The sequence below is a fragment of the Nyctereutes procyonoides genome, unplaced genomic scaffold (genome assembly GCF_905146905.1).
Source record: "Nyctereutes procyonoides isolate TBG_1078 unplaced genomic scaffold, NYPRO_anot_genome, whole genome shotgun sequence".
Taxonomy (NCBI): domain Eukaryota; kingdom Metazoa; phylum Chordata; class Mammalia; order Carnivora; family Canidae; genus Nyctereutes; species Nyctereutes procyonoides.
The window spans coordinates 16,170,482-16,188,348 of record NW_026575140.1 but is presented as its reverse complement, the minus strand read 5'-3'; the positions used below and the strand labels follow the sequence as shown (position 1 = coordinate 16,188,348).

Here is a 17,867-nt window from a genome sequence, read left to right as displayed (position 1 = left end):
AGTTTTGTTGTTGTTGTTTTTAGCTGATGTATAACTGACATACAAGATATCCTTTTAGTTTCAAGTGTGCACCATGGTGATTTGATATTTTCATACATTATTAGGTGATCCCCAGGATAAGTCTACTTATCTGTCACCAAAGTTATTACAATATTATTGACTATATTCTCTATGCTGTACATTACATCTCCATGACTTATTTATTTTATAATTGGAAGCCTGTAACTCTTTATCTCCTTCCACTATTTCACTCACCCCCAAAACCCTCTCCGCTCTGGTAACCAACACTTTCTTCTCTGTGTCTATGAGGCCATTTCTGTTTTGTTCTCTTTGTGTATTTGTTTTTTTTTTCCTCTTTTTTAAGATTCCACATGGAAGTGAAATTATACAAAATTTAGCTTTCTCTGACTTATTTTACTTAGCATAACACCCTCCAGGTCCATCCATTTTGTTATAAATAGCAAGATTTTATACTTTTTACTTGCTGAGAAATATTCCATTGTATGCAAATATATGCCACATCTTTATCTGTTCATGTATTTGATGGACGCTTAGGTAGCTTCCATACCTTGGCTATTGTAAATAATGTGGCAATGAACATAGGGGTGCATAGATCTCTTTAAATTGCTGCTATCTCTTTCTTTCAGATAAATGCCCAAAAATGGAATTGCTGGATCATAAGGTGGTTCTGTTTTTAATTTTTTGAGGAACTTTCATACTGTTTTCCATAGTAGCTACACCAATTTACATTCCTTCCAACAATGCATGAGGTTTCAATACATTCCTTTTCTCTCTACATCCTTACCATTATTTATTTCTTGACAAATCTCCATCCTTATTAATAACAACCAACCTGACAGGTATGAAGAAATATTTCATTATGGTTTTGATCTAACACTTGATTTCTGGAAATACCTGCAACTTACTGAATTTTCCCAACACGGACAGACACCCAGGTCCAGGGCAAACCAGAACCTAGTGCTTTTCACGATGACGATGATGCCAACAATGGTGACCATGATGATGAAGGCAATGATGTTGATGATAGTAGGTGAGTGGCGATGCTCGCTAAGCACTGACCACTAATGTAGCTGTGTGTGTGCCGTTCAAGCATTTTCTGCATCTAATCCTGTCAACAATGATCTGAGGAGGAGATTGTGTAGATGGAGACACTGAGGCTCGGGGAGGATAAAAGACCTGCCCAAGGCCCCCAGAAAGTAAATGGCCCACACAGGATATGGACGCAGGTGGGCAACTTCAAGTTCTACACGTTATCCAACACTGACTTGGTGTCTTAATCTGCTCAACTGCAATAAGAAAATACCGTAGATGTGACAGCTTAAACAATAGCCATTTAGGTCTCGTAGTTTCTAGAACCTGGGTAGTCCCAGACCAAGGCACCAACAGATTCAGTGTCTGCTGAGAGCTCTCTGCTGGACTTGCAGATGGTCTCAGGCTGTGTCCTCACACGGCCCTTCCTCAGTGCATATACACACACAGAGAGATGGTAATATCTCTGCCCTCCTCTTCTTAGAAGGGCACTGATCCCATCACAAGCGTCCCACTCTCATGACCTCAATTAAAGCTACTAATCATCCCCCAAAGGCCCTATTTCCAAATACTATCCCATTGGGGGTTAGGGCTTCAATACAGGAATTTGGAGGGATACATTCAGTCCATAACAATCCATTTCGAGCAACTCTGTCCCTTGTCTGGTCCGAAACAGCACATCAGAACCCCTGCCCTTCCTCCCAGATGAGCTGTCCTTAAGGTCCCTCAGTCAGGATCTAAGGCAGTGTGCCCAAGACCCAAGCCCACCTGCCATCCTTTGCCAGGCCTCTTGGATGACAGATTAAAGGAACAGCCAGGCATCTGTCCAACAGGCAAAAAACTTGAGTCTTAGGTTGAAAGGGTTTCAGGCATCTGAGTCTAGCCCAGAACTCGACCCTGGTTAATCCTGAGTCCAACACCATTCAATTGCTGACACTGAGGGGGAAAGAGTACGGTTTGGGCATCAGACACAGTTAGATTCGAAATCTAATGATACTGGGCAAGGCATCCTGTCAGCACGGTGGGGAATAGATACTGTAGAGATGCAGTCAGGACTGTACGAGGAATCTCCAGGGAAGTCACGGCACTGTGTGCGGCATGCTGCAGAAGCTTTGTAAGTACCAGCACCTTACAGGCTCTTTCTTGTGCTGAGCCTTTTCTTCCTGTCCTCAACCACAAATCTGCACTTACCCCAACCCCTCTACACACACACACACACACACACACACACACACACACACACACTCCCACATACATACTCTCTGACATACTCCCACACTCTCTCTTTCACACACACACATGCACACACATATATACTCACATACATGCACACTCCAGCCTAGAACTGAACCTCTAGGCTACTGGCTCTCAGCCTTATTCCTGCTGAATGATGTAGATGGGACCCGTCCCCATCCATTCTAAGTCCCTCGAACTGTAATGCTTCTACTTGCTCTCCCGACCAAAGAAGATTTTTGGTGCTTGAGTGAGTGAGTAAGTGGAAGAGATATTACAAGGATGACTTAAGCATCAGTCAAATATATAAAATGCAGAAGCACATCATTTCCAAACTTGGGTATTTCAACATCCATTTGTAACAAGGTACTTGTTATACACTAAACCGGCTGCCAGTTCTTAGCTGACAACAATTTATGGTATTCCTGTTGCCCTGGGCACTTGTATTTTAAGGTAAAAGTCTCAAAAGAATGACTCTGATGGTAGAAATGTTCTTCCAAATGTAAAAAAAGGGCGGGGAGGGGCCCTGGCAGATACAGTGAAGCACAGGGTACCGTCCCCAGGGCTCGCTGCTGCTGCTTGAAGCGTTGCTTCTTTGGGTCGCTCGGGGGTCAACTACTAAAAGGACACGTGGCCCTTCGATTGGCAGAACTGGAATCGTTCTGGGCAAAGAGAAACCTAGAGAAAACCGCACCCCTCCGCTCCCCTTGCTAGCCTCCACGTGAGTGGAATGTGAAACGGGTCCCCACCCCCGTTTGAGGCACCCAGGAGCACAGTCCAGGCTGCAGTGTGCACCCCTCAGCCTGCAGAATCCTCTTTATGAATCATATATAAAATAGAGAAGAAAAGGAGGCTTGCCAGCCCGACTTTGCCCTCCACGGCCAAGCATAAAAGCACGCGGGAGGGAGCGGAAGGGGCTTTCTTGAGAAGTGGCCTTGCAGCAATCTGTTTATGGAAAGCAGGGGACCTTTGTAGTGGCATTGTGGTGCCAGAGGCCTGCCTGCGTGCTCCTCAGAAGCCTGCACGAGGAAAGGCTGGGAGCCCTGTTGCAGTGTGTGTTCTGGGGAGCACAGAAGATCTAACCAGAGTCCTGAACTTGTGGTTCTCTTTCAAAGGCATGCTAAGTGCAGAGTCACTTGCTCCACCTTGATGTTAGGAAGGGTGCGATTGTGGGGAAGATGAAGGCTTTGAGACCCAGGAGCTCTGACTTCAAATCCCTGCCCAGTCCCTGACTAACTGGGGGGCCTCCCGGCCACCTCAAACCTCCATGTCCTTGTCTGTAAGACAATGACAACAAATGTTGGGTCCCTCCCCCATGTGGCCCTTTCTTTCCCTTATACTTGAGAGTGATAAGGAAAAAAAAAAAGGACATGGGTATATGGCCCTTGGAGCTGCTGTAACAACATAGCAGGGACTCAATGGCTTATAATTCAACAAACTGTATTTCTCACAGCTCTAGGGGCTGGAAGTCCCAGACTGGAGTGCCAGCGTGGTTGTGTAAGTGAGGGCCCTCTTCCTGGTTCAGATCATGGCCTTTTCTCTGTCTTCACATGCTGGAAGGGGCTGAGGAGCTCTCTGGAGCCCCCTTTTAAGGCAAGAATCCCACTAAGGAGGGCAGATCTCATGAAAAGCATTTTGAGGGGTTGGGTTTTAATATATGAATTCTAGGGAAATATTCATTTAGACCTTTACAATGGCAGAAGGGAGGGCTTTTGGTGGTTGGCCAAGGGCACTGTAAGGGTTACAGAGACATCTCCCTCATTTTCCATCTCCCTTTCTTGGTCTCTTCTGACTTACTCCCTCCCCTGCCCCTCCCCCCCACCTATAACATCTGCAGCATCAGGAGTGGAAGCATCCAAAAGAAAGGACTTTGGGTAGAGGCAGCAGGACAGTTCAATAATAACTGGTAATGCTCAGAGCATGTCAACCTACTGTGTGTCAAATACTAGGTTAAGTGCTTTAGGAAATGTGATCATTTATTCCCCCACTTCCCTCTAGAAAATCCTAGTAAGAAGATACATGTATTAACCCCATTGTACAGGGCAGAAAAGAGAGCCTAGGAAGATGGAGTAACTTTGCAAGTTCATGAAACCCTGAACCAATTGAATCCTAAAGGATCAGAAAGAGTTCATTAGCTAAAGTGGGAGGGGGAAGAGCCAACAGCCTGTGTGAAGGCCCTGGCAGGACTGGGGAGGAGGGCTGGCAGGTTCCAGGGGGAAGGGGAGTGGGGTAAGGATAGGTGGCAGAGAGTATAGGGGTTTGCAGGACCTGGTAAGGATGTGGGATTTTATCTTAAGGGACAGGAAGAGCCAGTGAGGGGATTAAGCAAGGAGTGGCAAGATGGGTTTCCATTTTAGAGAAATAACTCTAGTGTACCTGAAGAAGGGATTTCTTTTTCTTTCTTTTCTTTTCTTTTCTTTTTTTTTTTTTTTAAGAAGGGATTTCAAGAGAGGCAAGAGGGGAAGCAAGATGCCAACTAGAAACCTTACTGACAACTCTGCTAACTCACAGATTCAGAATTCATTTTACACTGCCAGCAACTGTGTTGCATTAAGACAAAGGAAGACCAAACTCCACTAGTGTTTTCTGTACCCCATCCCTTGTGGAGAAAAAAAAAGACCCAAGTGAAAAAGTCTTCCTGTTTTTAGAGTCTTTTAGATGGCATAAGAACTCCAACAGGAAAGTCTAACATGGAAAAGCAAGCAGAAGTGCCCTTTGAAAAGTTTTAATTTTATTTTAACTTTGCTAAATCTACTTACGTTCACATTTTGAAATATGCATGCATGATAAAACACTGCAGTTATGGTTTATTGGGTTGAAAATCCACTTTTTGGAACGGGTTCAAGGGAATACTTACACAAAAGATCTCAGAATGGAGAGTAATTCCGTAGATAAAATAGAATGGAAACATCCCCTAAATAAGCAAGATAAATGCACCGTGAGGAGGGCCTGGAACCATCAGTGACCGGTTCAAATTAGCTGGCCTTTCAGTCCCTCATCAGTGTCAATGTTCATACCTTTCCAAGGTGTCACCTCTGCTGTTCATAATTCAGGTGAAGCCAAGAAATTGACCCTCAATATAAGACAGTGAAATTCCATTCTAACATGCTACTCACAAAGCATGGGGTGACCATGGTGCTATTTTGCAAAGTTCCACACAAAGAGAGCTAAAAAAAAAAAAAAATGCTGGAATAAATCCACCAACAAGCATTTCTGTGCTTCTGTATAATTATCCTTGTATGGGGAGGCATACAAAAGAGGAAGAAAATACGATTCTTATCCTTAAGGAGTTAGCCCTCCTCTGAGGAAGGTGCCTCTCGGCTCTCAGGGTGTATCGGAATCACCTTGGGAGCCTGAGAGAAATGCAGGTCCTGGCACCCACACTGCCACCCAACTCCCAGTGAATGAGAATGTCCACACACGGACAGGGAATTTGCATCTTAAGCAAACAAAGGGGCTTCTGATGAGGGCTGGGATTCAGAACCAGCAAACTGAAGAGAAGGAAAAGCTTCAGGAAGCATTAGGTAGAGATCCGAGTGCTTGTCCAGCCACACCTCCCCCTGAAAATGCACCCCACCATGGCAGCTGTGCCAGATGGTGGGACATCCAGCTTTTGCTTTCCTATCTCCAGCAAAGGGCACACAGATCCTTTGAGTGGAGGCTTGTTCCACTGTAAGACAACAACTGATTCTCCTTTTAAGAGTCTTCTTGCCCTTTTCCTCAGGATGAACACATTCCAGTTCACTCAACCCTTTTCCTGATGCCCTGGCCCCAAGACCCCAATCACTCTTGTCACTCTCCTTAGGATGACTTCCAGTCTGCCACCAGCACTCTTTTCAGGTGATACCCAAGATGGAAAATGAGATTCCAGACATGGTTTGACCAATGCTATATCCAAGGGGGTCATCTGCCTCTCTTGATCTGGACATCTATGTTTACTGAAGCTGTGCAAGGGCACATCGCTGTTGTCAAAACCGGACATATCTGAAATCACTATATACTCTATTCCATGGCTTTTATTCAGCTACGAACCTTTTTGAAAAAATGAAAGAGTTAATGCCACTCACACTGTTGCCTAGTGGTCTCTACTTTCTTTCCTAAAATTTCAGAAACTATGTATTTAGTTATTTGTTCCCCAATTTTCACAGGGACTAATATCAAGGTTATTTCTTTCTTGTCTCCATCAACATCTTTACTCCCATATCACTTGGATTCTTATTCTTCCCTGGATCAATCCAGTTCCACAACTTCCTTTCTGCTCCTCTCATTTTCTCCATGATTTCAACAAGATTTCCAGCAGACACACATGATACCTCCTGGGTGACTTCTTTTTACTCAAGACTCCCAAGTATCGTAGGACATTGGGACATGAAGGGGCCTTGGGGGGCCAGCCAAGGCAAGCCCCTCATTGTAGAGGTGAAGAAGCTGGGTATAGAGGGGCACAGGCCACACCGACAAGCCCAAATTGGGGCCAAGCCAGCATTAGGACCCAGACCTTCTTCCTGGCTGAGTATTTCTCATAGTCCGTCTTGTTTGGGATTCAGAGGCTTGGCAGTGTGGCCGAGTGGGCTCTAACGCTCATTCCCTGGGGTAGGTGTGGTGGCAAACACACTAAGAAAGACAGTGGTGGCCCATAAGGACCCCAAATTAGATAGAGTAAAATTTAAGTGAGAGCAAGAACTCACCCACACTCCTCATGTCTCAGATGGGATTTCTATAAAACAGAAACAATGCCACTGAGATCCCAGACAGCGCAGTATCATGCTGCCCTTTGTGTGTGTGTGGGGGGGGGAGGGGAGATGGGGGAGGAGGAGGGACACAAACAAAACCAAGAGGGAAATTAATACCAAAACAAACAAAAAAGCGCCCCTTACAATGATCGCGGCATGCCAAAAGGATGGAGCTCCTGATGGCCAAATCTGGAACAATTTGAGCAACAAGACAAACAAAGTCATGCTGGACTATAACCCCAAGTGGAGAATAAATACCCATGAGCTGGCACTGATGTGAATAAATGATTGAGTAAATAAATAATTGGGGGAAAGGGACAAATCTCCCATGCAAAGGAATTCCTAATGGTTTATGTAGATGCTGTGCCCGCAAGGAGTGAGAACATCATTTTCTACTCCTGTAGTGTGGGCTGCACACAGCAACCTCCTTCCAGAAGGAACAGCATGGAATGGGCAGGAAGAGAGTAACTGTATAGCAGAGAAATGGGACAGATACTGCCTAGGCCAAGTGAAGAAGGTCAATGTCAACAGTGATAAGTCACCTTGGCAGTTATGTGACTTGATATGATGTGATGCAAAGGGCACTGTACTTCTGAGGTCTCCTCCATAACCCATAATCCCAGCCTAACCACACACACACACAAAAAAAAAAAATCAGACAAATCCCAACATGGGGACATCGCACATAATTCCTGAGCAGTACTCCTCACAACTGCCCATGTCATCAAGAACAAGGAGAGTCTTGGGTGCCCACGTGGCTCAGTGGTTAAGCATCCAACTCTTGATTTCGGCCCTGGTCATGATCTCAGGATCGTGGGATTGAGCCCCATGTCGGGCCCCGAGTCTGCAGAAGATTCTCCCTCTGGCTCTCACCCCCAACTTGGCTCATGTTCTCTCTCTCTAAAATAAATAAATAAGTATTTTAAAACAAACAACCAACAACAAAGAAAGTCTGAGAAACTATTGGTGCCCCGAGGAGCCCAAGGACACAGGATGACTAAATGCACTGTGGGATTCTAGAACAGAAAGAGGTCGTTAAGTAAAAACTAAGAAAATCTGTATGAACTGTGGGCTTTAGTGAATAGTAATACATTAATATTATTTATTTAATTGTAATAAATGTACCTGATTATGTAAGAGGTTGATAATAGGAGAAAATTGGGTGTAAGATATGTGGGCACTCTGTCCTAGTGTCTCAGTTCATATATAAATCTAAAACTGACCCAAAATATAAAGATATTATAGTAAATGAAACAAAAGAATGCATAGAGAAAAGCAGATGACCTTCTAGAAGTGGGGGTTGTTCAGGGAGGGAGATACTCTGATACTCTGAAGGGGGCATGTGAGCTCTGGGGATCAGGTTCCAGGGACTCCAGTCCTGTGGGGAGGGACAACTAGAAGACAGACATGAGGAAGGGCACAAATTATGGGATGTCCTGGTCATTCTGGTCTAGGGGTGAAACTGCTGATGATCCTCTAAAGCCAAGTTGCCAGTGGCTCCACCAACATGATTTGTGATGCTCTCCAGCAATGCTTAGCAGGTCAGAACCGGGAGCTGAGCCTTTAAACCACTCAGGATCCTAAGTGACATCAAAGTAAAGGGGGTGGGAAATGTCAGCAAGAACACCTCCTCCCAGAGACAGGCTCTCGTTCCAATGATAGAGGCACAACTCCGGGCTGGTCGGGCCACTAGCCAGGCTTTGCAAGGGGCCACGATGTTCTCACCTTTTAGGTTTAGTGAAAAGGGCTTTGTACACATACCCTAGAGGTGAGCACCATCTTTCATAACCAAGCTGACATTCAAAATTGTGTTCATAAGATCCTGCTCCTTTAGGCAAATGAATTCAAGCCAGAAATTGTAAGGGGGCATAATACTTTCCCGTTCACCATTGTGCCTTTCTGCAATAAATAATTTCTAGTCAGGGTGCTAGAGAATTCTAAATGATAGACATATTATGTTCATGAAAGACAACTTTAAGAAAAATCTTTCTGCAATAAAAGTGAGGGTTTGTCCCCCCTTCTTGGCATCCCAGCTTGCCATAGAAATGAGTGATTTTCTGAATTTCTGCCAAGTTAGATGGTTCAGCATGCTATTAGATTAGTCTGTTTATACAGAAACAGCCCAAAATAGGAAACATACAGAAGCTATTAAAGATATTGTCCTGTGAGGGAAAGATTTGAATGGTTTTCTTACTGCAAGTGGGAAATAAGATATGAGTCAGTATTAATGTGATAAAGAAGTTAATGCGTTCTAAAGCAAACCGTTGGGTTCTTCATCTTGTTTCAGAGGTGACAATAAAAGGAACACACAGACAATTATTTAGGGTTGGGTGAGCAGGAAAGGTAGTGAACACTTTGCACAGCCCAACCAGGCCTGCCAGTTAGAAATATATCCCTCTTAGAAAATAATGCTGGGGCACCCAGGGAGTTTTCAAAGGGAAAGATGGTTGGTAGCCCCCCCAAAAAAAAAGAAAAAAAAAAACTAAATAAATATATAAATAAAACAAGGTTTCAGAAATTCAAAAGTGAAATTCCAATTTCACTTCTGCCCTTGGGTTGCTCCATAAACTAATGGAAATCATATGACCCCTAAGGTCAATGTGATTCAAGACGGAGGACTTATATTGAGTTCACGTGTGAGATGCTGTGGATTGTTACTTTCCTCATCCATAAAGTGGACAGTGTGACCTGTACCTTGAAGTGGCCTTGTCTTGCCTCAGTAAGTCATAAGATGACCTATGGCGGAAAGACACGGCCACATCCCAGCCACATGTGCTATTCCTGACAATGTTTTAAGATAGACAATATAGGACTCTGTAAGTAAAAGAATGTCTAAGATGCCCAAATAAGGCCTGGTGCTGTGTATTATTTTCCTCTTAGTTCACAGATGAAAATCATGAAGAAATAGAGCTTTCTTAGGAAATACATATTTCTTGTAGGGTCATCATTTTCTTGGCTGCCCTCTGAGGCCTGCTGAGTAACTTAGAACTTGCTACGCAGCAGAATAGCACAGAAAGGTGAATTCTCTACTACCTAGAATGTATTTGCTTTCCTACTGCTGTGTAACAAATTACCACAAATTTAGTGGCTGAAAGTAACACACATTTATTATCTTATAGTTTTCATGGGTCAAAGGTATGGACATTGCTTAGCAGGGTTCTCACCTTCAGGGTCTTGCCTGGCTAAAATACTGGTATTGTTTGGGCTGTGTCCTCATCAGAGGCTTAGCAGAGGAAGCTGAATCACCTTTAAGCTCCCACGAACTGCTGGCAAACTCATTTCTGAGACTGTAGGACTGACATCACCATTTTCTTGTTGCATACTTTGGGCCACTCAGCTTCGAGAGGGCTCCTGCAGTTCCCTGCCATATGGTCCACTCCACAGCCCCTCTCACAACATGGCACCTTACTTCCCCAAAGCCATCAATGGAGACTCTGTTCAGATCCTCTGGAAAGGGCCTTCACCTGATTGATCCAGGCCCACCTAGAATGATCTCCTCCCTGATTAACCTAAAACCAACTGATTTGGGATCTTAATTATATCTGCAAGACCCCTCCACTTTGCAGTGTAATGTGACCTAATCAAGGAAGTGACAGCCCATCATGTTTTTCATATTTTATTGGCTAGAAGCAAGTCACAGTCTCCCCACATTCAAGGGGAGGATATTATACCAGGTAGTAGACATGAGCAGATGGGAAATGAATGGGGCCACTTTAGGATTCACCTGCCAAACAGAGGAAGAAAACACAGGGGTTCACTTCTAAAGAAAGTTTCATCTTAGTAGGGTCAGAAATTACTTCATTTATGAGCTTGTGCTTAGAATCTTGGAGGGTGGAGAGAGTCAAGATAGAACCCTGTGTGAGGGAGACAGAACATGAGAGACTCCTAACTCTGAGAAACAAACTAGGGGTGGTGGAAGGGGAGGTGGGCGGGGGGTGGGGGTGACTGGGTGACGGGCACTGAGGGGGGCACTTGATGGGATGAGCACTGGGTGTTATGCTATATGTTGGCAAATTGAACACCAATAAAAAATAAATCTATTTAAAAATAAATAAATAAATAAATAAATAAATAAATAAATAAATAAATAAATAAAAAATAGAATCTGCTCAGGAAAAAAAAAAACAAACATAGAACCATGTGTTTCTTCCAAACAATCATACTTTCTCCAGGTTTTCCTAGACCTATGGGTTTCTAGGTATTACGTAGTAAAATACAGGCATGCTTAAAGTGTGCAGTTAAATCTTAGCCACTGACAACCGGGTAACTGAAATCCTCCTTCCATCAGGGTGATAGTAAACTTGGGCATCCAGGAGCACCAGAGCATCAAGAAAAGCCAAGACAGGCTCACAGGCAAACCTGTGTCCAGTTGTCCGAAAGACTAGAACAGCACGGGTTCAGGGAGGACAATGAATGATAGAATGTTATAAGCTGGCCAGTAAAAGCCAAGTTCTGAGGCCTCCAGACACAAGAAAAGAATAAGCAATGTCAAGGGGGAAGACAGATCAAGAGGGGAGAGATGGGGGCAGGTAGGGTTGGAGAAGAGAAAGAAAGTGAAGCAAATTTGATACAGGGAAGGACTGAGTGGCAGGGGAGTGGGGAGGATGGGGCAGGAGCAAATGTAGCCACCAGTTAACTGAAAAGTTCAGTTAACCAGAATGGTGTGTCAGTTACAGTCCCATGAAGCCTGGCAGCCTGATTCCGCCCATTAACTTTAATGTTTCCAGAACCCCGCCACTTTCCCAGGTGTGAGTTGAAACCATCTGGTTTTGTGCTCTACCCTCCCTATTAAAGCCCAGCATCTTCAAAGATAAATTGTGGACCATGGGTGAGGGAGGCATGGGGGGGCGGGGGGGTGAAAAGGCTTTATTTACCACATGATTTGCCTCCACTAGAGAGAGCCTTTAAACAACCTTAGAATGGGATTGTTTTATTCTGAAATTGTGATATTAAAAAAATAGAATAAAATACAGTGCTATGGTTTAATACACAGAAACACCACTTGGGCAAATAGCTCAAAAACAAACTCCTAACGAAACATATACAGTGTGTGGTGACCCAGACATGATAAATGAAAGAAGAAATGAACCGAAGAGGGGGGAAATCCATATCCAAAACCATGTCTTTACAGTAGTGATGTTTATGAATTTGACACCCTCGCAAGGAGAGCTCACTCAAGATTATTTCTATGCAAATATGCATTTTGCCAACCCAAGAGCATGCAGGAAAGAAAAAAAAAATCCCAAATATGTTTCTTGCAAATCAATTCTTCTGAAGTACAAGTACATCAAGAAGCAGTAAATACACTGGTAAATATTAAAATGCTGTGTCAAATGAGAACTTGTCGGAGGACGAAGGTCCCGGATACAGGGGACAGGGGGACAGGAAACTGTTGCACACTGCCCAATGTTCAGTATCTAGTCTGCCACTGATAGAGTCCCTTTCCTCCTTCCAGGGACAAAGCTTAGACACTGAATGCCCCAACCTCCCTGGCTCCTTGTGGTTGACAGAGAAAGCTCTAGAGAAGATTGCATGGAGCAAACTCCTAGAACACAGAGCAGCTTGCCTGATTGGAGCTGCTGCCCAAGAGCTCCAAATCCAGGCAATCGATAGGTTTTTAGGAGAAAGGAGAAAGCCCTGGGCCAGTCCCCTTAACAACCATCCCTCCTAAATCCCCAGTGAAGCTAGCCTGTCCTGTCCTGGTTAGGACAGTTCCTTCGATTTCACACTCCAGAAAGTGAAAGGTATAATATTCTTTATTACACATCCTTTCACCGTTAGCTGGTAAGTGTACCATCTTGACCAGCTGTGGGTCTTCTGCATTCATCATTAGCTAGAGATTGTCTCGCCCCCTTAGAAAGAAGAGGACCCTGAAGTGAGAGATCAATCTGCCCTCTCAGTGTCCTGTGGTTAATTAGGAGTAGAGCTGGGTCTAAAGGAATCCAAATAAAGACAGGGTGGGTATTGTGTGGTTTTTTGTTTTTGTTTTTTGCCATGACCACCATCTTTCATTGCTTTTAGAATTACAAACTGTGTACAACTGAGGCTAGAAATTGCATAGCAGGGATCCCTGGGTGGCGCAGCGGTTTGGCGCCTGCCTTTGGCCCCGGGCGTGATCCTGGAGACCCGGGATCGAATCCCACATCGGGCTCCCGGTGCATGGAGCCTGCTTCTCCCTCTGCCTGTGTCTCTGCCTCTCTCTCTCTCTCTGTGTGTGACTATCATAAAAAAAATAAAATAAAATAAAATAAAATAAAATACAAAATACTTTAAAAAAAAGAAAAGAAAAGAAAGAAAGAAATTGCATAGCAGTGAAAGCTGAAAGGGGACCCAAAAGGGCCACTAGAGTTCTGGAATTATTCTATTAATATGGGTGCCGCTCACTCATGTGTTAGTGTGTGCAAATTCAGTGAGGTATACTCAGAGTATTTGCCCTTTTCTGCTTCTACTGCACTTAAATAAAAAGTTGAGGAACCTGCCCTGCTGTGACAGTGGCCTAAGGAAAGTGTCCATTGCCTGCTTCTCTAAGGCAAGGGCTCTCACATGGGGAAGATCCTCATGGGCACATCCAAGGTGCCAGTGGAAAGCTTATCAACCGAGTGTTGGATCACAAAACAACACACATCACAGAGAAGTGGCTCCAGGTTTGCCCCTGTCCCTCTTGGTCCTATCTTCTGGGAGTAGGGAGCTCTCTCATGAGTCATCACACATGTTACAAAGATTAAAGCAATTCTGGCTTTGTTCTCTGCACAAAACACTGATTCTGTTCAAGAAGAGGCCTTTTAGGAGCTAAACTCTGTTTCCTCCAAAAATCATATGTTGAAGTCCTAAACTCCAGGACCTCAGGATGTGACCATGTTTGGAAACAGGGCCTTTAAAGAGGTAATTAGGGTAAAGTGAGGAAGGTAGGATGGGCCCTAATCTGAATGCCGTCCTTAAAAGAAAAGGAAGTTGGGACACAGACATGCATAGGGGGGAAGACCTGTGAGGACACAGGGAGAGGACAGGTGGCTGTATACCAAGCAGGCAAGCCTAGGAGGAAAGAAGCCCTGCTGACACCTTGACTTTGGACTTCCAGCCTCTAGAACTATGAGAAAATGTCCATTTTTTGAGCCGCTCAGACTGTAGTACTTTCCCATGGCCGCCCTAGGGAACTCACACGATGTCCAAAGTGAGAATGGCTCCAGTGCTTGCTTGTTGAGATGGGAAGTCTCTAAGAACAAGGGTTTTGGAGTCAGGAACGCTGGGACTTGAGTCCTTGTCCTGTGGCCTGGAGACAGTCATTTCCTGCTCCCATCATAGGCAAAATGTAGATAGTAAAAACCTCATGGGCCTGTCATGAAAATGTAATTAGATAATGTAAGAGTGGTGCTGAACACCATGTCAGGCTCAGAGATGGAGCTCAATAAATATTAGTTGTTAGCACTGTTGATATGACGATGATAAAATGAAGATTAAAAAACCCTTTCCAGCTTGTTATAACAGTTTGTTATAACGATGTGTACCATGCAAATGAAATGGTGCTACACAAAGGTCAATCCGCATTTTGATTGCTAGATATGTTGAAATATAGCAAGGCATCTTCTTTCCACCATTCAGACAAACACTTCCCAAGTTCCTGGGAGATCGAGACACATTGATGATGGGCCAATGGACATGGAGCCCATGGTGGTGCAGAGGGGACAGGAAATACACACAGGTATCATGGAACCAGGAAGGATGGGGTGAGACCTACAGGGGAAGTCCAAGCATCACAGGAGCATAGTGGTAGACAGGGGACTCATTCCAGCTTGGGGACATATCTTAGGGATTCTCACTCACTGAACTCAGAACAGAGAGGGCACAACCCCAGAGAAAGTGATGGAGACTCCAGGCGACTGCTCACATGCACACCCCCAAACTCACACTGAGTCCCTGCACACAGCTTCTTGAATGAGGGCACCAGCTGGATACAGTAACGGTGGCATCAGCAGAGCCACAGGTCTGACCACTTTCTAAAATGGAATTGACCACTGAACTCGGAGAATTGAACAAAATGATCAGGCAGGGCTGCACAGACCATCGCTGGGCTGTCTCTTCTCAGACTGTGTCCCTTGTCAAAAAAACCCAAAAAACAAAAAAAAAAAAAAAAAAAAAAAACAAAAAAACAAAAAAACCCAAACATTACATAACACTGTTTATAGAACTAAACAAAGAAAGAAAAAAAGAAAGTGGTGTGTGTGTGTGTGTGTGTGTGTGTGTGTGTGTGCGCACATACACACATACACCCGGAGAAAGCAGAGAATATGTATGTCTGTCGTCACTACCTTTGCAAGGCCACAGGGGATCATGACTCATAAGGTAGAGAATGCTAGCCCAGGGGAAGGGAAGCCAACCAAGTTTATTTTCTTGAAGATGACCCTACTGACTTCCTAAGACATCATTTCTCCCCTCCCACACTTCCTCATTTCCTTTCAACACACACTTTTGAGGCTACCATGCACAGGGTCCTGGGACATGGAAACGAGAGCAAAGGCATCCCGTGACCCAGAGGATCCCATCTAGCAGGGCCTGGAGCTCCAATTAGCACCTTGAAGATTGCCTACACAACAGGGCTGGTATGCCGGAAATGTAGAGTCCAAACCATGTTTCCACAGTGTCATAACTCAGCCTCCAATCTTCCAGAAATGGTAGAAATCTCCAAATTTAAATTTAACTAAAAACCTAAAACTTACAAAAGTAACTTTACAGCTAGAAGCACACAGGAGAGACCTCAAACTCAGAATGTGCTCCCTATTTCTGAAACCTTGATACATCAGCCTCAGCTTCCAGGAAGACTAGGGTGGAACTGGTGATGACACCAAGCACAGAACTGGGGATTATTAAACATGTGTTAATTCATTAAACCAAGCATCACAAAGATGTATGGAAAAGAAAAAGCTAAGAATGCACTTAAAAGACAACTATGTCGATACTTCTGGGGTGTACATAAAAATACTTTAAGGTGGAGACTTGTTGGCGCCCCCAACTCTGCTTCACTCAACTTCACAATCAAGGGCTGGTCCCTGGCACTGGACTAAGGTGAACAGGGAGGGCTGCCTTTCATTTGCCATGCACCCCTGCCCTCTTTGGCAAAAAGACAACATACAGACTTTCCTGAAGTCAAGAGGTTGGCACTGACAAATGTCAGGCAGCACCCCAGGGTCACTTGAAGAATAATGTGGAAAGGCGCCCAGCAGGACCCACAGACACAGAAAAAGGGTGGTTCTGTGATTGCCCAGACAGCCTGTCACCTCTACCCCAGCCAGGGTATAGGGGCCCCAGCCTGAAAGGCAGCAATCCAGGCTCAAAGCAAAATATGCGCTGAAGATGTGATAAGCATGATTTTACTAATAATGAAACAATAGACATATAAATAAGCCACCTTGTGCTGCTCCACCCTGTTGACTGTGAGGATATCCATGATGTCGAGGCTGGAAAGGCCCAGGAAACCCAGAAGGAGCTGATCCTGGAAAGTTGTTTCAATAACCATTTGGTTTGGAAAAAAAAAAAAAAAAAGGCTGTCTAGAGTTGACTCTAAATTATTCATCTCACTGAGTGTGAATATCCATTCATTTTGACGCAGAGACTTACACATGTTTAATTACAAGGGGCTGCCCTAGGGCAGCATACGAGGTCCAGCAAATTTTCTGTAAAGAGCCAGATAGTAAATATTTCAGGCTCTGTGTGCATATGGTCTCTGACTATTCAGCTCTGCCACTGTAACTGAGAGCACAGACGATATGTAAACAAATGGGCGTAGCTGTGTAACCAATACAACTTTATTTATGAAAATAATCCTCAGGCCAGACTTGGCCATAAGCTCTAAGTCTGCTGACCTCTGTAGGACACAGGATGGGCAGCGTATCACATTTATGAATTTTTTTTTTAAGATTTTCATTTATTTGTGAGAGACACACAGAGAGAAGAAGAGACACAGGCAGAGAGAGAAGCAGGTTCCTCAAGGGGAGCCTGATGCACAACTTGATCCCGGGACTCCAGAACCTGAAGGCAGATGCTCAACCACTAAGCGACCCAGGCATCCCTCACGTTTGTGAATTCTGAAACATATCTGGCCTCAAAGGTTTCAGACAAAGGGCTATGATCCTGTAGTTCCAATATTGGATCATGTTCTCTGCAGCAAAGTTCTTAACAAAGAGCTGGGACCCTCCTCCAATCAGTGCTTGGCCAGTCTCCATAAGTACTTTTTGGTCATCTGCTGTAATACTCAGCAACAATAGTGGTGATTGCAACTTTAATCTGGAATCCAGGTGTGTGGAGCTGGTGCAGAGCACCTGCTCTGGGTCAAATTCCACAGGATGACTTGCATGTAGTTTTTTTCAGGAAGAGGAGGAGGGTGAATGCCCCTTTTGAAAAGGGTAGGAAATTAGGGGTACAATTTTCCCAAAGATAGGTTTCCCAGATGACCCTTACAGAAGTCCATCTGTTTCCAAGAGGAGTCCTTAGAACAGAGGAGCACTCAAGCAGCCCCCGGGTCCAGACAACCAAGTGTGACATTGCGTGGAGACAGAGTACATACTCACCAAGGCTGCAGGGAACACACTGGAGCTTTGATGCCCTAAGGATCCCACAAGAGTTATCCCCGCTCCAGCGTCTGAGGCTTTGGCTATATGGGGGGCATTAGGAGCTAGACCTTGGGCACGGACATCAGTATGGGTACCAGTACTGGTAGTACTGGAGAGGTGCTCTCAAGTGTCTTTGTGGACAACAGAGAGAGGGAACGCCTCACAGAGATAAGCTGACAATAGAAGCCATGAGTCAGAGAAGAGCACTGTCTCCAAGAGACAACTGTCAGGAAACTTGGAATTAGTCAGT

General features: G+C 44.6%; 1 protein-coding gene across 5 annotated transcripts in view; it reads right to left on the bottom strand.

The window, feature by feature from the left end:
• WWOX (WW domain containing oxidoreductase) overlaps window positions 1–17,867 on the bottom strand; it is a 941,967-nt gene that overhangs the window by 493,346 nt on the left and 430,754 nt on the right. Inside the window, exon 9 of one of the 5 annotated variants that reach the window (XM_055305711.1) lies at window positions 14,131–14,346. The exons of the other annotated variants lie outside the window; for them this stretch is intronic. Coding sequence (XP_055161686.1) covers window positions 14,248–14,346 — 99 coding nt within the window. The 3' untranslated portion in view covers window positions 14,131–14,247. Of the gene's footprint in view, window positions 1–14,130; window positions 14,347–17,867 lie in introns of those variants that run through there. 5 annotated transcript variants of the gene reach the window in all.